This window comes from Abramis brama, assembly GCF_963993115.1.
Source record: "Abramis brama genome assembly, chromosome: 8".
NCBI classification, from domain to species: domain Eukaryota; kingdom Metazoa; phylum Chordata; class Actinopteri; order Cypriniformes; family Leuciscidae; genus Abramis; species Abramis brama.
Window position 1 is genome coordinate 36,833,487 of NC_139970.1, and position 20,199 is coordinate 36,853,685.

The following is a 20,199-nucleotide window of genomic DNA, read 5'->3' on the forward strand; positions in this document are numbered from 1 at the left end:
ACGGACCAAAGGAGGAACCCACCACCCCCCATGAATGGACCGACTCACACTGGGCCCCTACCCATGCTTTGGACGGCCCTGGCAACAACATGATTAAAAAAAAATTATTAAAAGAAAATATTTATCAGATCAGATTCTACTAATTTAATAATCAGATTAATCAGAAATGTTGTAAATGTTTCCCACCAGGTAGAATTTAAATTAGTCGAACACTGTGTCCTAATTTTCCAAGTGATTTGTCCAGACTAGAAGTGAAAAGGCTTTGTGATGCTGCACAATAACAACAAATCAGAAGATACTATGTTTAATATACAGTTATCGCAACCAATAAGTTCTAGTGGAACCAAATAATTGAAAATATCATGTTGCTTGTTGTCGCCGCGTGAAAAGACATTATTTTAGATTGAGATGGCTTTTATCACGTAGTCGCAGTCCAGTTGAAAATCCATAACGCACAACATACAAAATTGAGCTTGTGTAGGTACTGTAGAATCAGATAAAGCCGATCACCATGTCTGTATAGGGGCTTGTAGAATCATCTACATTCGCACTAAGTATGTTTCGGGCCTCAGAACACAAAGGTGATCATTTGATCTTGTGGATCATTTTGAGATTTTCTCCTCAAGACCGAACTTAGCCAATACATTAATTTGGTGATCACGTTTCTTGACTTTTCATGGCATTGATATTCTCTTCTGCAGGATCAAGTCCTTTTCAGAAGCTGGGAGTCTCTCTTCAGTGACTCCGAGAGCAGGATGAAGGACAATGCTCCTATCTACTCCTTTGATGGCAGAGATGTCCTGAGGGACAGTGCCTGGTGAGTGCCAGTGGCTTCGGCTGATCTGTGTGAACCCTTCAAACCGAGGCCTCGGCAGATCATCCTGTCAGTTTTAATTTTCCTTTAAAACCACTCAGTCCATTGGAGCTAGAGATGAACTATCTATCTATCTATCTATCTATCTATCTATCTATCTATCTATCTATCTATCTATCTATCTATCTATCTATCTATCTATCTATCTATCTATCTCATTTAATCCATCTGTCCATCCATCTGTCTGTGCTGTCCATCCACAAAAAAAATATTATATTACAGATATATTATTTGACAAATAAAACTTAAAAATGAACCTGAATATGCTACAGTTGCTCGTGGATATCCCATTTACTTGCTATTAACTCTTTTCCCACCATTGACATAATTTCTGTAATTTTTGAGACAACGCTTCCCTGCCATTGATGGAATTTTCCGGCTTTCCGTGTTTTCACTGTTATACAGTAGGGGCGCTATTACACATCTTCTGAAAGAGTGCTGAATCTCCTGACCAAAACACAGGCAATAAAGAAGCAGAAACAAGGAATAGCATATGTAAACAGATGCATATGTAAAATAATGCAATCATCAACATTAAACAGCATATAAATCAAAACTGCATAATGTCGCTGAACGTGAATGTCGACCCAGGACGAGGTATAGGACTGTGAAGCTTAGGGGACTCGATCTACTCAATCGATGTTTTGATCATCGTTCTGAATCCGATCCGGATGTAGTCTTTGGCAAAAACGCTTTTTGCTTAAAATCTGTTGAGTGTTTAAAAAAAGAATGCATAAAAGCAAAGGGTCTGTTCTTTCTTTTGATATATTGCATGTTCAGATATTCATACAACAAAATATTCTGGGGGCCATGAATATTTTGTGAAAAAATTATCAAAAAACGCTGGCGGGAAAAGAGTTAAGTGCCTCAAACAATATCTTTCAACGATTCAGTGCCCAATCTTTGGCCGGTCCAATGAGTCATTCTTCCAATCTTGCAAACAAAACATAGTTTCCCAAAAGACTGATTAAAATCCTGGACACCATGACCCCGCAGTCAGCCAATGCAATTTGACTTTGTAATTTCGGAAAGGTCTTGCAGGTTTTGAGTGCCATCTGAGATGCACCTAAAATGAATGTTTCTTCCTCTGTCCTGCAGGCCAGAGAAGATGATCTGGCACGGGTCCAGTGGCAGGGGTCACAGGCAGACGGATAACTACTGTGAGACGTGGCGGGCCGGAGACCGTGCAGTGACAGGCCTGGCCTCATCTCTGCAGGCTGGCCAACTCCTCCAGCAGACATCCAGCAGCTGCTCCAGCTCCTTCATCGTGCTGTGCATCGAGAACAGCTACATGACACAATCCAAGAAATAAAGCCGTCCAAAAGAGCTTTTGAACATTCAACACAACAGTTTCACTCCAGTAGATGCCTGTATCTAATAAATGGAGAAAAAAAAGAAAAAAAAGAACTGAGTCTGCCTTAAGGAGAATTTGCCAGTCATTTATTCCCTCACCGTAACGCCAAAGAGGCTGGTTGAACGTGGAGGTGTTTGCTCTCTCTCAGGGCATTGGCACATATTTTTCAGGGGGTTAAACCAGAGAAGTGAGGCCAACTAAGGCAGTGTTTTTAACTGTATCCATATAAAATTTTGTATATGAATTGTTTGTCATCTGTGTTGTTTTTTTGCGTTTTTGAAGATGTCTTAATTGGTATATTTAACCAATTTTAGCTATATTGTTTGTGTAACTTTTTTTCCTCCCCGCTTGTCTGCACCGATTTTATTTTCATCCAAGGTTTGTTGGATACTGAGGGGCAGACCTTATAGTTTTAGGTTTTAAAAAGAGAAAATATTTATTTTGCAATAAAGAGAGCTAAAATATGATTTGAAACATTTAAAATAGAATACTTTTTTCTATTTTAGTAAGCACTTTTTTTTTTTACATACTTCCGCAGATAAAAGTGCAAGACTGAAATAGTTAATTGTTGCTAAAAATGGTCGCTCTCTCGAAAAAGCTCCAGTGGGCAAAGAGAAGATGCCTTGAATAATTCAAAACTTGCCACTCAAAAGAGTTTTTGTACAAACAAAATTATTTGAAAAAACTTCTGTTGCATCTATGGGATCACTGTGTGTTTTTTTTCTTTTCTTTTGTGATTAATGTGATAACACATTCTTCTTAGTGTCATTGCTTGTTTTACTCTTCTGGTTGATTCCAGAAGTTTGATACAGCAAAGTGGATGATTTTTGTAACAAATATTGATGTAAAAAAAAAATTGTTACTCAAAAATAGTGGTTACATGTCCACTGGATAATGATTCATTGGACATATCAGAGGCTTTGGTTGCATTCGGTGCATTTCACTGATGAAACAGCTGCTGACAGTGTTGTTTGAGAGAGACAGATGTGTTTTATGAAGACACTTTATCCTCTATCCATATGGAATATCAGACACCTAATCCACTATAGTGCTACTGTTGTGTTCAGTACAACCATGTGGGCTTCTAGTCTTTTTTTAACCAGTATGTGCTGTACCATGTCTCAGAAGCACTGAATAAATGATTTGTTTTTGTTTGCCACAATCTTTTTGGCACAACTTCTTGTGTATGAAAATCTGTTTCCTTAACCTGACCTGTCTACACATATCTTAGACTATGTTGTCTGTTCATGCACAATATTAACATTAGATATCATTCACAAGCCATTTCATATCATGAATGTGTTTACTGTTCACTGACTGATTGATAAAAAATAAAGGTATTTTTTTCCTCACTAGTATGTATTTTAGATTTTAAATTCATAAAAAAGGTATTCACCCATTGTTTCCTTTGTGAGATTCATTTTTTCACCTAAAAATCACTCTTTGTCCTTATTTACTAAAGCCATATAATGTTATTTTGTACATCAAACCAGATTTTTTTTAGTCAGTGACTTTTGGTATAAATCCTCCTGACTTACAGTTCACACAAAAGCCTTTGATCAGCGTAAGTGCTCTTCATTCTCAACGGTTGGAATTGTAAACTATGCGATTCTGCTAAATGCTGTTTAAGCACTGAAATACTCTCAGGCAACCGTCTTCTGTGCGCCTATGGTAGAGGGTCCCAAAGTCCTGATTCATGCATGTCTCTAAATTGCACAGCGTGCCCCTTTGATGACATTGCAGTCCCTCCTCAGTGCCTATTGCACTGATTCCCTGTCCGCCTGAAGGGTTTTACAGCCTGTTCAATAGGATTTAGCGATGTGGCCTTGAGAGGGCCTCAATGCACAAATCAGAGACTGCTGACAGGGAGCTGGTGAAGCGGCCTCTTTTGTATCTCAGGACTTAAAGGTCCTTTGCAAGGGTTTCAGTAAGGTGGACCAAGCCTGTGGTAAAATAACCCATGCATTAAAAAAAAAAAAAAAAAAAAAAAGCAAAATGATGTGCCAGAAATGAATAAAATGTCATGACTGTCAAAAAGTACTGTTTTAAATGGTCTTAGATGGAGTATGGATCGTCACACTGCAGGATGACAACAGGAACTGCAGGAGTTCAGCAGGATAAGGATCTCAGGATCAGCAGGATCTCTCAATATGTAAAATGGCAAAATGAAAATTAAATTATATAATTTACATTTGCCATCTCATACACTAGTTTTAATATATAAATTGAATCCATAGTAGGATGACTGTCTTTATGATTAACTGTTGTTGTTTTTGTTGTGAACTGTACTGAAATGAAAGAAAACAAAGTGCTTGACTGCACAATTCTTCCCCTAAAATAGAACCAGGCCACCTGAGTGACCAGTGCAAAACTAGCACTGGTTTTGTACTTTTGACTAAACTGTTTGCTTGTTTATTTCCTATTGTACAAACTTCTTATACTTTTACAATGGCTAATATATATATATATTTTTTTTTAAATTATTTTTCAATTAACAATATTTTATAAATAGCATGCCATATTTGGTATTGAGAAAGAGCAGGCAACTTCAGTAAAAGTTACATTATTGCGATTAGATGGCAGTAAAGACAGTCTTTATGAGTGAGTCGGTAAGACTTTACTTAAGGGACTGAAACAAACAACGGCTTCTAAGACGAAACTTACAAATGCATTGACAAGCCATGTCATGGGAAATCCCCTTAACTGTTAATTAGGACAAAGACAAGATATCATCAGCGGAAATTCAAACTGATTTTGTGATTATGTAAGATCGACCTGAGGAATATCAGCTTGATTAAGGTAATGCACTCGCTTTTGATGTCTTTCATCTACTCTACATAATAATACAATAAGCTTCAATGAAGCAACTCACCGTTCCTTTATTGCTAATTTTAAAGGTTTAGAATTAGTAATGGAGGCTTGGGCTCAACTGTTAACTTGAGATTTGAATCCGTGGCGGAAGGAAGTAGTTCCGCACAAAAGAGTGGCTTTAAAGACTCCGTTGTTTCTTATTTATTTACACACTTGTGACATTGAACTGTTGTATAAATGCAATATCACACTCGTAGCCATGCGATATGGCTCTATATCAGTATGGTTGTGATTCTGCTGCGTTCGGCTTGCTTTGCAGCCTTGTGCCTACGGGCCGAATCACAGCCGTGCTGATATAAATGTGATATTGCTCATTTATTTCACTCTCTCTTCTTTACTTGTCATTCTTAATTTTGCCTTATTTTTATTTATTTATTAAATCTCTAGATTTATGCCATTTAGTTTGGAAACTGTAAAGTTGAGGCTATGGCAAGTCTGATTAGCAATGGATATTTACATTTTGATTTAATCACTAATCACTTGGTTGTGATGTAAACCAAAAGGAAGTGACTCCACAGCAAACGATGGAGATTATCAGGTAAAAAGAAATATAGGCCCCATATTTTTATTTATTTAATGAATCAGCAGGAAAGCAGTTGATTTGCCAAAATCTGGTTCTATAGGTTCATTCACTGATTACAGCACCAGTAACAGCAGCTCTGCCTTGACAATCAGCTCGCGCCTTATTTCTTTCTTTCTCGCGATCAATACTCTGCCGCCTGTCACTGTAGACTGGCGAATGTAACATTTTCGGCCAGTGACATTTTCATCAACCCCATGGCACCAAACCTGTTACATTTATTATCTTCTCCATCTCTCTGTTGGAGGTTCATCTGGGATATACAGGTATTTTCTTTTAAAGTTTTTTTGGACTTTAGCTTATTCACCGTATCCCCCAGACAGAGTTAGATAAGTCCATACCCTTTTCATCTCCGTGCGTGCCGTAACTCTGTCTGATGCACCCACCGCTAACCTAGCTTAGCACAAAGACTGGAGGTAAACAGCTCCAGCTAACATACTGCTTCCAATAAGTGACAAAATAACGCCAACATATTCCTATTTACATGTTGTGATTTGTGTAGTCAAAGCGTGTACAAATAACAAGGTCACATGAGACACAGCCATCTTCTAACCGTATACATACTGGGAACTATATTCTCAGAAGGCGAAGCACTGCTATTTCTGCGGAGTGATCTACTCCAACTCTGAGCGAACTCTCTGCTCCTCACCGCGGGGCTTCTCAGGTGTTGCGAGCAAATCACTCCGCCCAAGTAGCAGTGCTTCGCCTTCTGAGAATATAGTCCCCAAAAGTCAGGGTTTTCCTTTAATTATGTATTAATCAATTTTGCTATTATATTCTCAGTGGCGGCTCCAGGATTTTTTTGTTGGGGGTGCTAAGGCGGGGCTGTACAGTTCAGAGGGGGTGCTAATAAAATAATTAAATTGAATGAACATGATGAACGCCTAAGCTGCAGCTATCTAAACAGCATGCAATTTCAGCCACACAGTGTTGTTTAGATCAGGGTTCACCAATCTCGGTCCTGGAGGGCCGCTGTCCTGCAGAGTTTAGCTCCAACCCCAATTAAACACACCTGAACCAGCTAATCAAGGTCTCACTAGGCATACTAGAAACTTTCAAACAGGTGTGTTGGAGCTGGTTGGAGCTAAACTCTGCAGGGACAGCGGCCCTCCAGGACCGAGATTGGTGAACCCTGGTTTAGATCTAGCACATCTTCTAAAAAGGCATATTGTAATTTTTTTTTTACTGTGGTATTACACTTTTCATATGCCACAGCCTAATTAGTATGCTAATTGTTTAGTGGTATTAGTAATAGGCCTATAACTTATCTAATGCCAACTGCCAAATATGACACTCCCAAATGAATACAATGTATGAACACACACAGAAGAGAGAGAAGAGGTTTTTACACATATTTACTCATTATTTTGACCATCAAGTGTCCATCACTCTCAATCAGAGCATGTGAGCGGAGTGGAGCGGGAGCGGGCGGATCTTGGACAGAGCGCAGAGCGGCATTTTTAAAAGGACGGAGCGTCGCCTTATTTCCCGCTCCAATTTCGCTCCAATTTCGTTCCGCTCACACCACGAGTCTGAAGCATGCTCAGTCAAACCTAAACCAGGATCCATCTGTCTTGCACAGTCATCAACAGTAGACTATTTTCAGTCAAAACTCGGCTCAATAATGGAGTTCAAAAAGTAGGCTACTTCAAAAAGGAAAATGAGAAGTCATACAGGTCAGGTGTACTATTATTATAACTAACTAACTAACAATGATAATGTGGTACAAGAAAACGAATGTGGAGACATCGTTTCAGTCAGAAAAGATTCATTTTGGAATCTCAAAAGACACATCTCTCGAAAACATGAACGTGAGCTACACGAACACGCTGGGAAGAAAACAAAAGGTTAGCAAATTGAATACGGTAACTTGTAACAAAGTGTAAATTAAATATAGCGTAATATTCAAACAAATTCGTTTTTTCATTCAAGTAGACCTAATGGTTCGTTTTATTTAGCCGAATTTAATAAATATTATTAGGCCCATTTATTCGTTTAATTTTACAGCTATTTGTGTGTATGGAAGCCAATTTAAATTGTAATCATTCGAGTTGCGCAAAAGTTCACTTATCAAAATTCTGGCCTTATAGTTAATTTACTTTTAAAAAATGTATCATATTTTTGTTTATATAATTTTTATTTATATTATTAGGCCCATTTATTCGTTTAATTTTACAGGACTTTTTGTGTAGGCTATATTCCTTCTTACATAGGCCTGTAATTTGAAATAAAACATTTCTATTTGAAAAATGTTGTTGTTACTCATTAGTTCTTTAGGAGGTAAGGCTGTGGTCTAAGCTAAAAGTGATATACATGTAGATTTATTTCCTTTTTTGGAGCGAGCGGGGGACGATTTGAGTGGAGCGCGAAGCAAACCTCGTTGAGCGCTGAGCGATAATGAGCAGAGCGGCCTGATGTAGCTTTGAGCGGAGGAGCGGAGGGGTGAACAGTTCCGTGAGCGATGAGCGGAGATTCTCACCGCTCCACTCCGCTCACATGCTCTGCTCTCAATGCCAACAGGAAGGAAAATATTAACACAACATGTCTACTTAGAAAACTTCACTCTTTGCAGTTGTAAAAAAAATATATATCTCTATATCCCAGCTATTTAGTGAGTAGCTACTCACCTGAAGCATATTACAATAGGCCAGTTCGTCTATTGTTGTGATTCACGGCAAACGAGTCAATGATGTCCTGTACATCAAGGGCCTTTGTTCTTGAGGAGTTGATTGCCAACACTGCCAGGTTACTGTTTCGATCGTCTCCGCCGGTACTTCTCAGGTAGTTTTGACTCGCTTTAAGCAAGATAAGCTGCGCTGACATGCTGATGAGGTGACAGGAATTGTAACAGAGATACAAAGAAGTCTGTATAAATCGATGAAGGCGTCCTCGAATGGCTGGAGTATGGAAAGAAATTCCAGTGTGGTGCTTGCTGTCACCCCATGTTCTTTTTTTCTGTCCAGAAGCCGTTGCACTTGGTGTAATTCAGCAGACAAGTTTTCATTTGTAATCCCATAGTGTAGAGCCATAGGTGACAAACATTCCATGTCAAGGAATGAATTCTATGTTGGGTTCAAAGCAGATATCCCTTTCAAAACATCACATGAATCCAGCAGGTGACGCGGGTGCTGTGTTTCTCTCTCTTCAGACCACAGCTGGGTTGGAATGCCAGCCTTTGTACACTGGGCCTGTGCTTTTATCCATATTTTGTTCCATGCTGTCTCACTTCGCTTTTCTGACAGTGTCACTATGACAGACTGCACAAGGTCTGTGGCAGATCACGGGAAGCGTTTTTTGAATTGCCGATAGAGTTTAATACTGACAGGCCCACCTGGTTTCGGACAGTCTCTTTAGTTCGACAGGAGCTTGCGATGGCAGGAGTTTTTTTTTGTTTGTTTTTTTGGAAAAGAGCATGAGGAACAGAGCTAAAAAAAAAAGTATACAGTATCTGCACAAATTCGAAGAATTCAGCCGCAGTGTTGTATGTTTTTACCACAGTCAACCAAAACAAGGTTTAGCCGATGGGCATGGCAATGAACAGTGCTTGCGGGACATCTTTTCTGAATTGTTCTGCTACACCATTATGACAGCAGCACATAACTACTGCGCCATCGTAGCACTGTGCAATGCAAGAGTTGTGGTCAATACTGCATTTATGCAATGTCTGTTTGATTGTTTTCAAGAGCGATTTGGCATTTAATCCATCGGCAGGAGTGAAATGCAGGAATTCCTCTAACGCAACGCCACCGTGCAAATAACGTGCCACCACAGACAGACACCTGCTCTTTTTTGCTAAAAAATGATCTCACCACTTATTTGGTCCCTCACCATATTTCCCATTAATTCAATTAACTCGTTTTGTATATCATGGTGTGTGTATTTTGCATTTTGGGGATTTTCAAGTATTTGTGTTGTCAAACTTGCCAAGAAGATGCAACAGCTCAATAAAGTTGCCTCGGTTGACAGAACTCTCCTTTTCTCTGTGACCTCTTTGTGCAATTGTCTGACAAGCAGTGAATCACAATGATTCAACAACTGCTTGCATGTATTCCCTATTTTCCTGTACTGCTTTTACATGCCCTTTACTCAAAGCATTTTTGATTTTCGAGCCATCCTCCTTCCTAATGTTATATTCAGCCCATGCATCGGTGATGGAATGCACAGTCCATGGAAATGGAATATTCCAGCCAAATATAGTCATCGTACCATCTGCGATTAAAATAACGTACCTGCAGTCCATTTTTAATGCTAGGATATGTCCTTAAAAGAGGGCGCCGTGGCCCTTCCACAGCTGACATGCTTAGATCAGCGGTGATACTGGAGTTGGTGTCAGTAAGGCCGCTGTTGGTTGCCACCCAGCAACCTCTAATTGTTCCTCCTGTGTGAGGAAAGAGATTAGTTCTTCCTCTCCATCCTGAGACTGTCGACGTGTGTTATTGTTCTCCTCTGAGCCTGAGCTATTCTGCAAAGTCTCTGAAATCCGCGGTCTTTTACTTGATATTAAATAGCTTTCCATTGTGATAGCTGTTGATGATCAACTTAAAAATAAAGCTAACGCGGGCCGTACGTGAGTGCAGCCTAATTGACCCATCCCCCATTAAGACAATTGTTTATTCAGAGGCTACACATTTTTACAATATTCATTTTTGGTTTAGGTTTTTAATGATTTAAAAAAAAAAATTGTTAATGAAAGTGAGTAAAAAACAAAAAAAAAACAGGAAAATCATTAGGAAATCCTTGGGGGGGCTGCACCGGTGCTAAGCAAATTTCTGACAGGGCTATAGCCCTAGCGCCATCACTGTATATTCTCTGCGTAGCAAGGGGAGCTGCAACTCGACCTGTCACTCAACCCGTCACCGCTAGGGGAAGCTGCCACTCGACCCGTCACGTATATATGCGCCTGCCCTGGACCGCCACGGATATATGCGCCTGCCTCGGGACCCGTCACCGTTATATGCGCCTGCCTCGGGACCCTTCACCAATATATGCGCCTGCCTCCGGACCCGTCACCGTTATATGCGCCTGCCTCAGGACCTTACACAATATATAAGGTGTTTTTTAAACAAAATTGCAGTGTGTATCCCCTGTAGCTAGCGGGCAAGAACGGTACACACAATCAGACATGCATCCCGCGTTTACTTCTACTCTTATTTAGCTAACCTATTTGCCACCTTATATTTTTCCGCCGTTTTAATCCGGAGCACGAGTCTCTCTTGACACCTACTATGCGTCGCACCTGCCTCAAGATCTCTCACTGTTTACATGTAGCCTACCAGACACTCCGATTGATGCACATGTGCAAACAGACAGTAAAATGCTGTTCTTATTTGCTATCTTATCTTACATTTTATTCCCTCTTTTTGTCCATAATTGTTGTATATTTCACAGTAATAAACTTCAGAGAACTCGACGTTGATCTATATACTTTTTATTACAACTTTCTAGCAACACTTCTTCGTGGCATTCATGTCCTACTAGGCAACTGGTACCTTAGTGACACCTACTGTTCATATATGTATTTCAATATACCACAATAATGGAGCGCACGTCACGTCACCTATAAGCGTCGCGCCAGCCACAACTTAAAGGAACTGTATGTAAGATTGTGGCCAAAACTGGTACTGCAATCACTTTCAAATTACTGTAGAGCGGTGTCTCACGGAATGATGATAATATCAGAAACTCTCAGTAACGGTGTTCATTTCGAGTCGGACAATAATGCCTACAGAGTCAGAGTGCTGTATAGAGATGAAACAGGTATAGTTTAGTAGTTTGATTACGGTTATTATAACGTATTTGTCATCTGCTTGTATGTATCCATTATTTATTAATAGCCTACAAGTCTGCTGTCTGAATGATGATCAAACATATACTGATGAGTTTAAGTTTATTGTACATCACACAAAAGATGAAGTGTCAGTTTTACTTCAGAAAATCACCGTAAGAGCTGAGTAAACACAGTAAGTTATAAGAAGTGCGCAAGTACATAAACGTATTTCGGTAGAGTTGAGGGAGCATTCCTGTGGGCGGAGGTTAGTCAAAAAACGGTTCTAGTGACGTCATTAAAGAAGGAAGTCGAGGGATGTAGTCCAAACGAGCCGTTCGTTGTAGGTGACTTCTGTTAAATAAAATATCTCGCTTGGCATTGAACTTTGAGCTTTATAATTTTACAGATATTATTTATGCTCTAACAGCAACATTACACACTACCTAAAGTTTGAAACATGGGATCACGAAGAACGGGACCTTTAATGTCTAGTGACATATCAGGGCCATTTTATGATTAATTGAAATACATTTCTTACATACAGCTCCTTTAACGTCACGCCTGCCTCAAGATCTCTCTTGAGGCAGGCGCGAAGCTTGGGTGATGTGACGCGTGCTCCATTATGAACAAAAAGAGCTAATAAAATGTAAGATAAGATGGCAAATAAGAGCAGGATTGCACTGTTTGTTTGCACATGTGCATCAAATTGAGTGTCTGATACATGTAAACAGTGAGAGATCTTGAGGCAGGCGCGACGCTAAGTTGTGGCTGGCGCTTAGTAGGTGTCAAGACTCGCGCTCCGGATTAAAACGGTGGAAAAAATATAAAGTAAGGTGGCAAATGGGTAGGCTAAGTAAGTGTAGAAGTGTGGATGCATGCCTAACTGTCTATTTGATCATATGCATCAGTCGGAGTGTCTGGTAGTAGCTGTAAGGCAGGTGATAAGCATTTAGATAATGGTGAAAATTGACCTATTGTGCGTACCGTTCTTGCCCGCTGGCTACAGGGGATACGTGCTGCATTTTGTTTAAAAAACACCTTATATATTGTGTAAGGTCCCGAGGCAGGCGCATATAACGGCGACGAGTCGAGTGGCAGCTGCCCCTAGCGGTGACGGGTTGAGTGACAGGTCGAGTGGCAGCTCCCCTTGCCACGCAGAGATTTAGCCCCTCTCTAGCCTAGGCTACTTCATTACGTCGTATACACTATAAGGTTCAAAAATCCAGTTACACAAATGCTTATCTTCTCTAGCTCTGGGTTTGTGTGTTGTTTTCATATACATAGTTCATCAAAAGTAAAATGTCCTATTTATTCTAAATGTAAGGCTGGGGTAAGTTGTCAAGTTTGAGACAAAATGTTGCCCAATATTATGCAATTTATTAATTACAATATTTGTTGGCCTGCTTTGATACTTTTCAATGTTACATTTTCATTAATTATTTTGTTGACAATTGTTTTAGATTAGGCCTATTATGCAGAAAAGCTTATGTTTTTCTTACATCTTACCCCATGAGCTGTGACATCATGCCCTGTAATTATTGTCCTGGGCAAAAATATTTTAAATGTTCTTCAATAACATTTTGTATCTTAGAGAATAAAAGGTGTATGACTATACAGCAATGTAAAACGTATACCTAACCTGACAACTAGCCACAGTTTAAAACAACGTGATTAAATTAATGTTTCTCAGTAGTCATAACCTTAAAAACCTTTTGATCCACAGGTTTAAGATGGAATGCTTTTGTAGATAAATATCTATTGTACCTATATGAATTTCTTTACAAAACATTTTAATAAAAAAATGTATGGATGTTTTGGACTGTATAGTGAAAGAAAAGCTGCACCTCATGAAGTTTGTTCACTTCCTAATTCTTATACATCCATGCATGTTATTTAATACTTTTGCTTGGACTTTTATTTTAAAATAATGTATTCATTTTAGACCATTATTCTAAAATCTGGAAAATTGCTATTATATAAATGTACTCATGCATTTACTTTTAGTATAAGCTTACTTGTTAATACAGCACTGGAATATTTAAATATAAACCTTGACATTCTTTTCATTTCATTGTAATAGTGACCCCCCCCCCCCCACACACACACACACACACACAAAAGGGTGACAGATACAAAAGAGCTTGTTGAACCCCTGTCTATATAGTATCCACGTTAGTCTTTGTGACTGCAAACACGAAGAACAATCTGCAGCTGACTGCAATCTCTAGCGCTGGCACAGGAAATCTATATTTAGCAGCAAGTAAGTAATAACAAAGCTCATCCAAATGGTCTACAGACGGTAATGATATGAGAGCGGGACAAGATGTTGGCTTTAATTACATTGGTAGCGGAGGCAAAGCCATGTCTGTTAGACGTGCTGTGTTTATGCTGTCTTTGTGAGTCACTGAAATGAAGATGCTCTACCGATGAACGCTGTTAGTTTTATGGAGGTGGCTTATGCTGCTGCTTCATTTACTATCTTGCTCTCTCGTCTCTGCACATGAAGCTGCCAAAACTGTCAATGAGATGCAGCTTAAATGAGACGTCAGACGAATGACTATGGAAATTTGATAGGCCCTATTACTCATCATGATGTCAAGCTAAATATTGGTTCATTTATTGAACTAGCAATGATATCGTAGTCATTGCAATCTACAGATTTTGAAGTTTACTAAACCATATGAGCAGGCTCCAAAATTAACTGAGATGATTTACAATCCATAAATATTTTTACCGACCATGAAAATGTATTTTAAATACATCATTAAAGCAGTCATGTCATTAAGAATCAAATTTCCCCTCATCTTTTGAGATGATTTGAGTTAATTGTACCATTCATGATTTGTATTCATAAATGCTTTTTTTAAATACGAATCACATAAACTGAAATGGTCCATTCCCTTGTTCCATCAAGATTTATACAAAATGTTCTATTAATCTCTAGTTTCTTTTACTCATTCAAAACTCTTAATTCATAATTTGAATAATATATAAGGATGATTTAATTCAATTTGATGGAATCGTACTATACAATTGAAATGAGCGAATCCTAAAAACAGGCTTAAAAACAGGCTTTTCTTTTTGAGTGTACCTTATAAAAACGTACCTATACAATTGCAGTTTCCAGCTGAAATGAACACTAGTAGCAGTAAAACACCACAACTTTTATTTGTGTTCACACAAATTATGATTACAAGCCAGATAATCAGTCAATAAAGAGTTATTTTTGATTCTTTTCAAAATACTATTATGACCTTAAAGGGTTAGTTCACCAAAAAATGAAAATTCTGTCAGTAATTACTCACCCTCATGTTGTTCCAACCCCGTAAGACCTTCGTTCATCTTCGGAACACAAATCAAGATATTTTTGATTAAATCTGAGAGCTGGATCACTTCTCCATAGGCTTCTAAGGCATTATAACTTGCTGGCCCAGAAAATGTATTAAAGACATCGTTAATATAGTCCAAGTGACTACAGTGGCTCAATCTTAAGTTTATAAAGCAACGAAAATACTTTTTGTGCGCAAAACCCCCCAAAAATAACGACTTTATTCCACTATTCATTTCCTTCTCTCTGGGGCTCAAGTTTTTTCACGTAGTATAACTGCGCAGCGCATCTGTGTTGTACGTCACACGCATCACACACATGACCAGCGTCGGCCAATAGTGAGCCTACGTGTGATGTACAACACAGATGCGCTGCGCAGTTATACTACGTGAAAAAACGCCACTGTAGTCACTTGGACTATATTAACGATGTCTTTAATACATTTTCTGGGCCAGCAAGTTATAATGTCTTAGAAGCCTATGGAGGAGTGATCCAGCTCTCAGATTTAATCAAAAATATCTTAATTTGTGTTCCGAAGATGAACAAAGGTCTTACTGGGTTGGAACAACATGAGGGTGAGTAATTACTGACAGAATTTTCATTTTTGGGTGAACTAACCCTTTAAAACACTTTTGCATGGTAAATTTGTGATTTGTAAACAAATACATTTTAAAGGGACAATGTGTAGCTTTTTAGGTATTTTATTATCTAAAATCAATATTTTTATTCATAAATATCCCCTCAATGGTGTACAAATACCTCTGCCAATGATCAGACTAATCCTCGTAAACGAAGAATTTATTATTTTTATAAACATGGGACGGGTAGGTCCATGGAGGCTTCCATGTAGTTCCGCCATCTTGAAAAACTATAATAGCAGAGAGGGACAAAAAGTACTAGGCCTGTGGAAACGCGTTTTCGTTCAGAGCCAGCGTCACGTGACTGAAGCCAGCAGAAGCGGAGGAGCAGAGCAGTGAGAGGTGCTTGTCACTGCCCCGGCAAGTTTAAAAGGCTGCACTGCACGGTTATTTATACACTGTTCATTCATACATATGCTGAGTCACAGGATGAGTCCTCGTCGTCGAAAAAGTCCAAAATAGACCGTAAAAGGAAACGTGACCGGAGATTACAAAAACAAGGGTTAATGTCGGGATAGCTAATGCAGGAGAAAGCTTTCAAAAGAGACGCTGAAGTTGCCTGCTTTCTTCTCGACAGGTAAGTCAATGTTACGGTCTTAATTACAAGCTTTTTTTTCATTGCTTGGTTGTGTACTTTATTATATAGACAGTAGAACATTTATAGTTAAAAGTTAAACAGGCTCTTTGATGAATAGCAACTATTGAGTAAAGTAACGTTAGAGAAGGCGCTGATGATGATGATATCTAACAATGCACGTACTTCAAAAAATATAACGAATAAAGAAGGCATTAGCCTACTACTAATTACCATAGTTAATGTTTTTCACAGTCAGTAATTCATACTATAACATTCTTTTTTTCGTTGTTTCAGGTTTCAGTTTGTTTTAAATAACAAACCTGTTCACCCGAAGGAAAACTCGAAGTGCTATTATAAGACATCCTGTCATAGCTTTTTGGTATATAACGGCTACCGTAGATGCAACATGCATTTGAAAAAGCGAGGCGCTGGAGAGCATTATTCGTTTGAATGCAAAATACAATTTCACCACTAGATGGGAGAAATTCCCACACAGTGTCCCTTTAAAGTTATGCATCACATAATCAGCGATATCTTTACTATGGCTTTTCTGATATAGTAAACTTGCTTGGTAGCTCATCTGCACTTGCTCAATATTCGGATACGAGTCACGATAAAACAGATTAAAGACTTTTAGAAGCAAGCTAAATCGGCATGGTTGGTTGAGCAAATGTGTTTTTATCTCACTTTTGCATTTGTTGGCACTATTGTTTAGGTTTAGTGTAGGGTTTATTGTAGGTGATAAGCTATTTCAAACGCATGAACCCTTTTAGTGCCGTGCACTCCATGGAGATTTCAGAACGACAGCGACAGAAACCGCTGTTCATCTGTTTGCCGTGTTTTTAGCACAACTCACTGGACATTTCTCTTTGAAAATGTTCAATGTACAGTAACACTTTGGATATCCAAACTTTGGATAAAAGCCCCTACTAAATGCATTTAAATGTAAATGTAGAAATTTCTCCACAGGCATGTTTTTCCAATGAGTTGGATTTAAAACATTTATATATATATAAAACGTATATATAAAATGTCACAGGCCGATAACTAATTATTTGCTCTATTTTAAACAGAAAAACCTCAGTTTATTTGTGCTTGATGAATACATTTGTTTGTTTTTATTATCAGTCACTGTTTAAAGGCCTCAAACCCCAGTATAATGACATCCACTTATAAGTGCCACATGTTATAAATCCTCTTGCCTAAGCGGAGCCCATCTCCCCTGCTAAGCATGACATTTAAAGCATGATTGTACCCCAGAATTAATGAATATTTGATGAGATATCTTTTCTGAAATTGTAGACTAAGGCAGTGGTATGCCATGCTCTCAAAACCCCATTGTTGTAAATGCGTTTATAATGAAACAGATCTGTGTCTCAGACTAAATGTAAATCACAGGGGCAGTAAGTGTGATGACAGCCATACAGGCTGAATAAATGCTAGTTTTTTTATAGCGATTGTGGATATTTACACATCAAGCCATATATAAGCCATTAAATCTCTTGTGCATCAATGGATTTATGTCTAAATCTCTGTTATTGCTGGCAAATCGCAGAAATGGTTTTGCCAGGTTTAGCTGTGGAAGTTAAGTGATTTTCCCCCTTACTTCTCTCCTCTTATACCGGAGTTAACTTGTACCTTTCACTCTTAAGGGTCTCCACACACCGGCATCTCTGCAGCTGGAAACATATCTGATGTGACATCTCCTCCTGTTGCTCATGCATTTTTTATGGGCCCTCCTCTCCCACCCAGTCCTCTTGGAGGAAACCCTACGCTCTGTAGCGTGCCAGAGTCTATAGCACATTTCACCGTCGCTGTCAGCTTCATGCTTAAGCTGCTTTACTCGTAAATACTGACACGCTGATATCTGGGAAGGCTGTGTTTGGAACCCCTGCTGAATCATCATAGGTTTGTGCTTGCTCATGCTTTGCATATCGGCTCATGTTATGATGCACGGTATCGATAGGTGCATCGATTTCACCGCTGCATAAGATTCACTGAGCAGAAGTGCGAATTCTTCTGAGAAAGTGAGAACGGCTTGGGAGCCCTGACCCTGAAATAATGCCTCGTCGCTTGGATGTCAGTAGAATTGGCTGCTAAGAGAAGTTTCGCCACTTTGAGCGCCATCCTGTCATCCTGAAAGCATGTAGTGGTCCCTTTTTTGCAGTTATTAATAGGACATTATTAAGTCTCTTGTCCCCACATCGGTCCTTCCTGCTGTGAAGGGGTTAGTGCTGTCCAATGTGCTTTTCATTCTTCATTCTAACAGTTCGCTATTGATCATTTCTCAAGCCTAGACCTGAGCCAGAATATTGATCTGGAAAACAGAAAAAGGTCTTTATGAAATGAGTTCCATTCCGGCTCTTTGGCTGCGTTTACACTTGGCATTAGCATGCGACCTGTATCCGGATGTTGTCCACATACACATTGAAAAGACAAGTGTAAACGCGCTTCTGATCGGAATGTTATCTGATGGATATCCAGGGCCACAGCAACTCTTTTCTCCACAGGAATTGTTGCACGTAGCTGTGTGGTTTTGCGATACAGTCGAGTGCGAAGTACATCGCAAATATACTGAAATGTTTGGCTTCACACCCGAAGGCTGTAGAACCATTCCTTTTCTGTAAAGAACGCGCATTTTTCCCACCACAGCTGGCAACGTTCTCGGACTCATACGTTTCTCTGTACCGTTTCCATTACGGCATCTATCCACTAGTAGGCCTACTTGCAGCCATCCTATTCATTTTGCAAGATTTGTAAAATGTCCCCCAACTGAAAACGTTTTTAAAAGAAAACCCACCGCTTCAGGTCGACTTTGCACCGGAGCCATCCTTTTTTTTCTTTTCTTTTTTTTCCGCGGAAATGCAAGATCTGATCTGTTATGCAGATACAGAAGCCACTTGATGTGGACAGGTGTAAACGCACCGTGTCCTGATTGGCTTATGATCCGACTTGTTTGCTCGGATCACGGTGATCGCATGTTAATGCCAAGTGTAAACGCAGCCTTTGATTTTGAAATTATGCAGAGAAAGTTTAAAGTCAGAAATTATATTTTTGATTAATAGACTTTATACCATGGTCTGGGTGAATACTCGATTCTGATTGGCTGCAGGGTGTCCATTAAGTGAGCATAAGAGACGACTTTAAGAAAAAAAAATCTTACAGACCCTAAACCTCTGAACAGTTGTGTAGTTCCTATATTTATTTAGTGCTGGGCAACGATTAATTGCGATTAAACGCTTCCAAAATAAAAGTCTGTGATTACATAGTATATGTGTGTGTACTGTGTGTAATTATTTTGTATATACAAATACACACATATGCATGTATACATTTAAGATTTTTTTTAATTTATATATAAAACATTTATTTCTTCAGTGTCACATGATCCTTCAGAAATCATTATAATATGGGGATTTGGAGCTCATGATTACTTATTATCAATGTTGCTGCTTAATATTTTCGTAGAAACCATGATATTTTTTTCCAGGATTCTTTGAATACTAGAAAGTTGAAAAGAACAGCATTTATTTGAAATAGAAACCTTTGGTAATATTTTTTTTTACTATAAATTGTGATCAAACAAAAGCGTCCTTGCTGAACTAAAGTATCCGTTTCATAAAAAAAATATTTTTTAAATGGTATATATATATATATTTAAATCAACAAGTTTACAGTACGTGACAATATGCATAACAAGGTCAAATGAATTAAAAACAGGAATTCATAATGATTCATTTGCCCAACATTTAAAATTTCTTGTGCATGACATGATAGTTAATTTTTTTTTGCTGCACCTGAAAGCCTGGAAGTGTCACAATGCGAACATAATACACATTGATCACAGTGGTAAGAGTTCCTAATCCTTTTCCTATATATAAGCATTATTTCTGCCTACTTAACATCATTGCACCTTTCCAAAGCCCTTTCCGTGTAGCCTGCGCCTCTGCCAGTTCTGCAGTGGAGCATGCAACGTTATTCTGCTAGGTTAAGTGCGGCACAATCTAATTACTCTAATGTCGGATGCGGTCTTAAATCACACTTATTGGTTAAGTGTGCCCGTTTCTCTGTCCTTCAGAAGGGAAGCTGCTCTCGGACTAATTATTCCAACTGGATATGAGCAATTGCACTTATTGGCTAGGGCATGGCACCGGCTGCTTGCCCTCCTATTCGTTGCCGGTGAAGTCTGTGTGCGATTGGGTGCTGGAAG

General features: G+C 38.9%; 2 protein-coding genes across 7 annotated transcripts in view; both read left to right on the forward strand.

The window, feature by feature from the left end:
- The window catches only part of col18a1a (collagen type XVIII alpha 1 chain a), a 79,049-nt gene extending 75,419 nt beyond the window's left edge, over window positions 1–3,630 (forward strand). For all 6 annotated transcript variants that reach the window (XM_084121574.1, XM_084121573.1, XM_084121569.1 and 3 more), the window contains 2 exons: window positions 702–817; window positions 1,973–3,630. In XM_084121574.1, the coding sequence (XP_083977700.1) occupies window positions 702–817; window positions 1,973–2,186 (330 nt within the window). In that variant the 3' untranslated portion in view covers window positions 2,187–3,630. The remainder of the gene's footprint in view (window positions 1–701; window positions 818–1,972) is intronic.
- Window positions 3,631–13,585: 9,955 nt separating this feature from the next.
- Window positions 13,586–20,199, forward strand: part of pcbp3 (poly(rC) binding protein 3) — a 67,752-nt gene continuing 61,138 nt past the window's right edge. The window contains exon 1 of the mRNA XM_084121900.1: window positions 13,586–13,706. The gene's annotated coding sequence lies outside the window, so the exon portion shown is untranslated. The remainder of the gene's footprint in view (window positions 13,707–20,199) is intronic.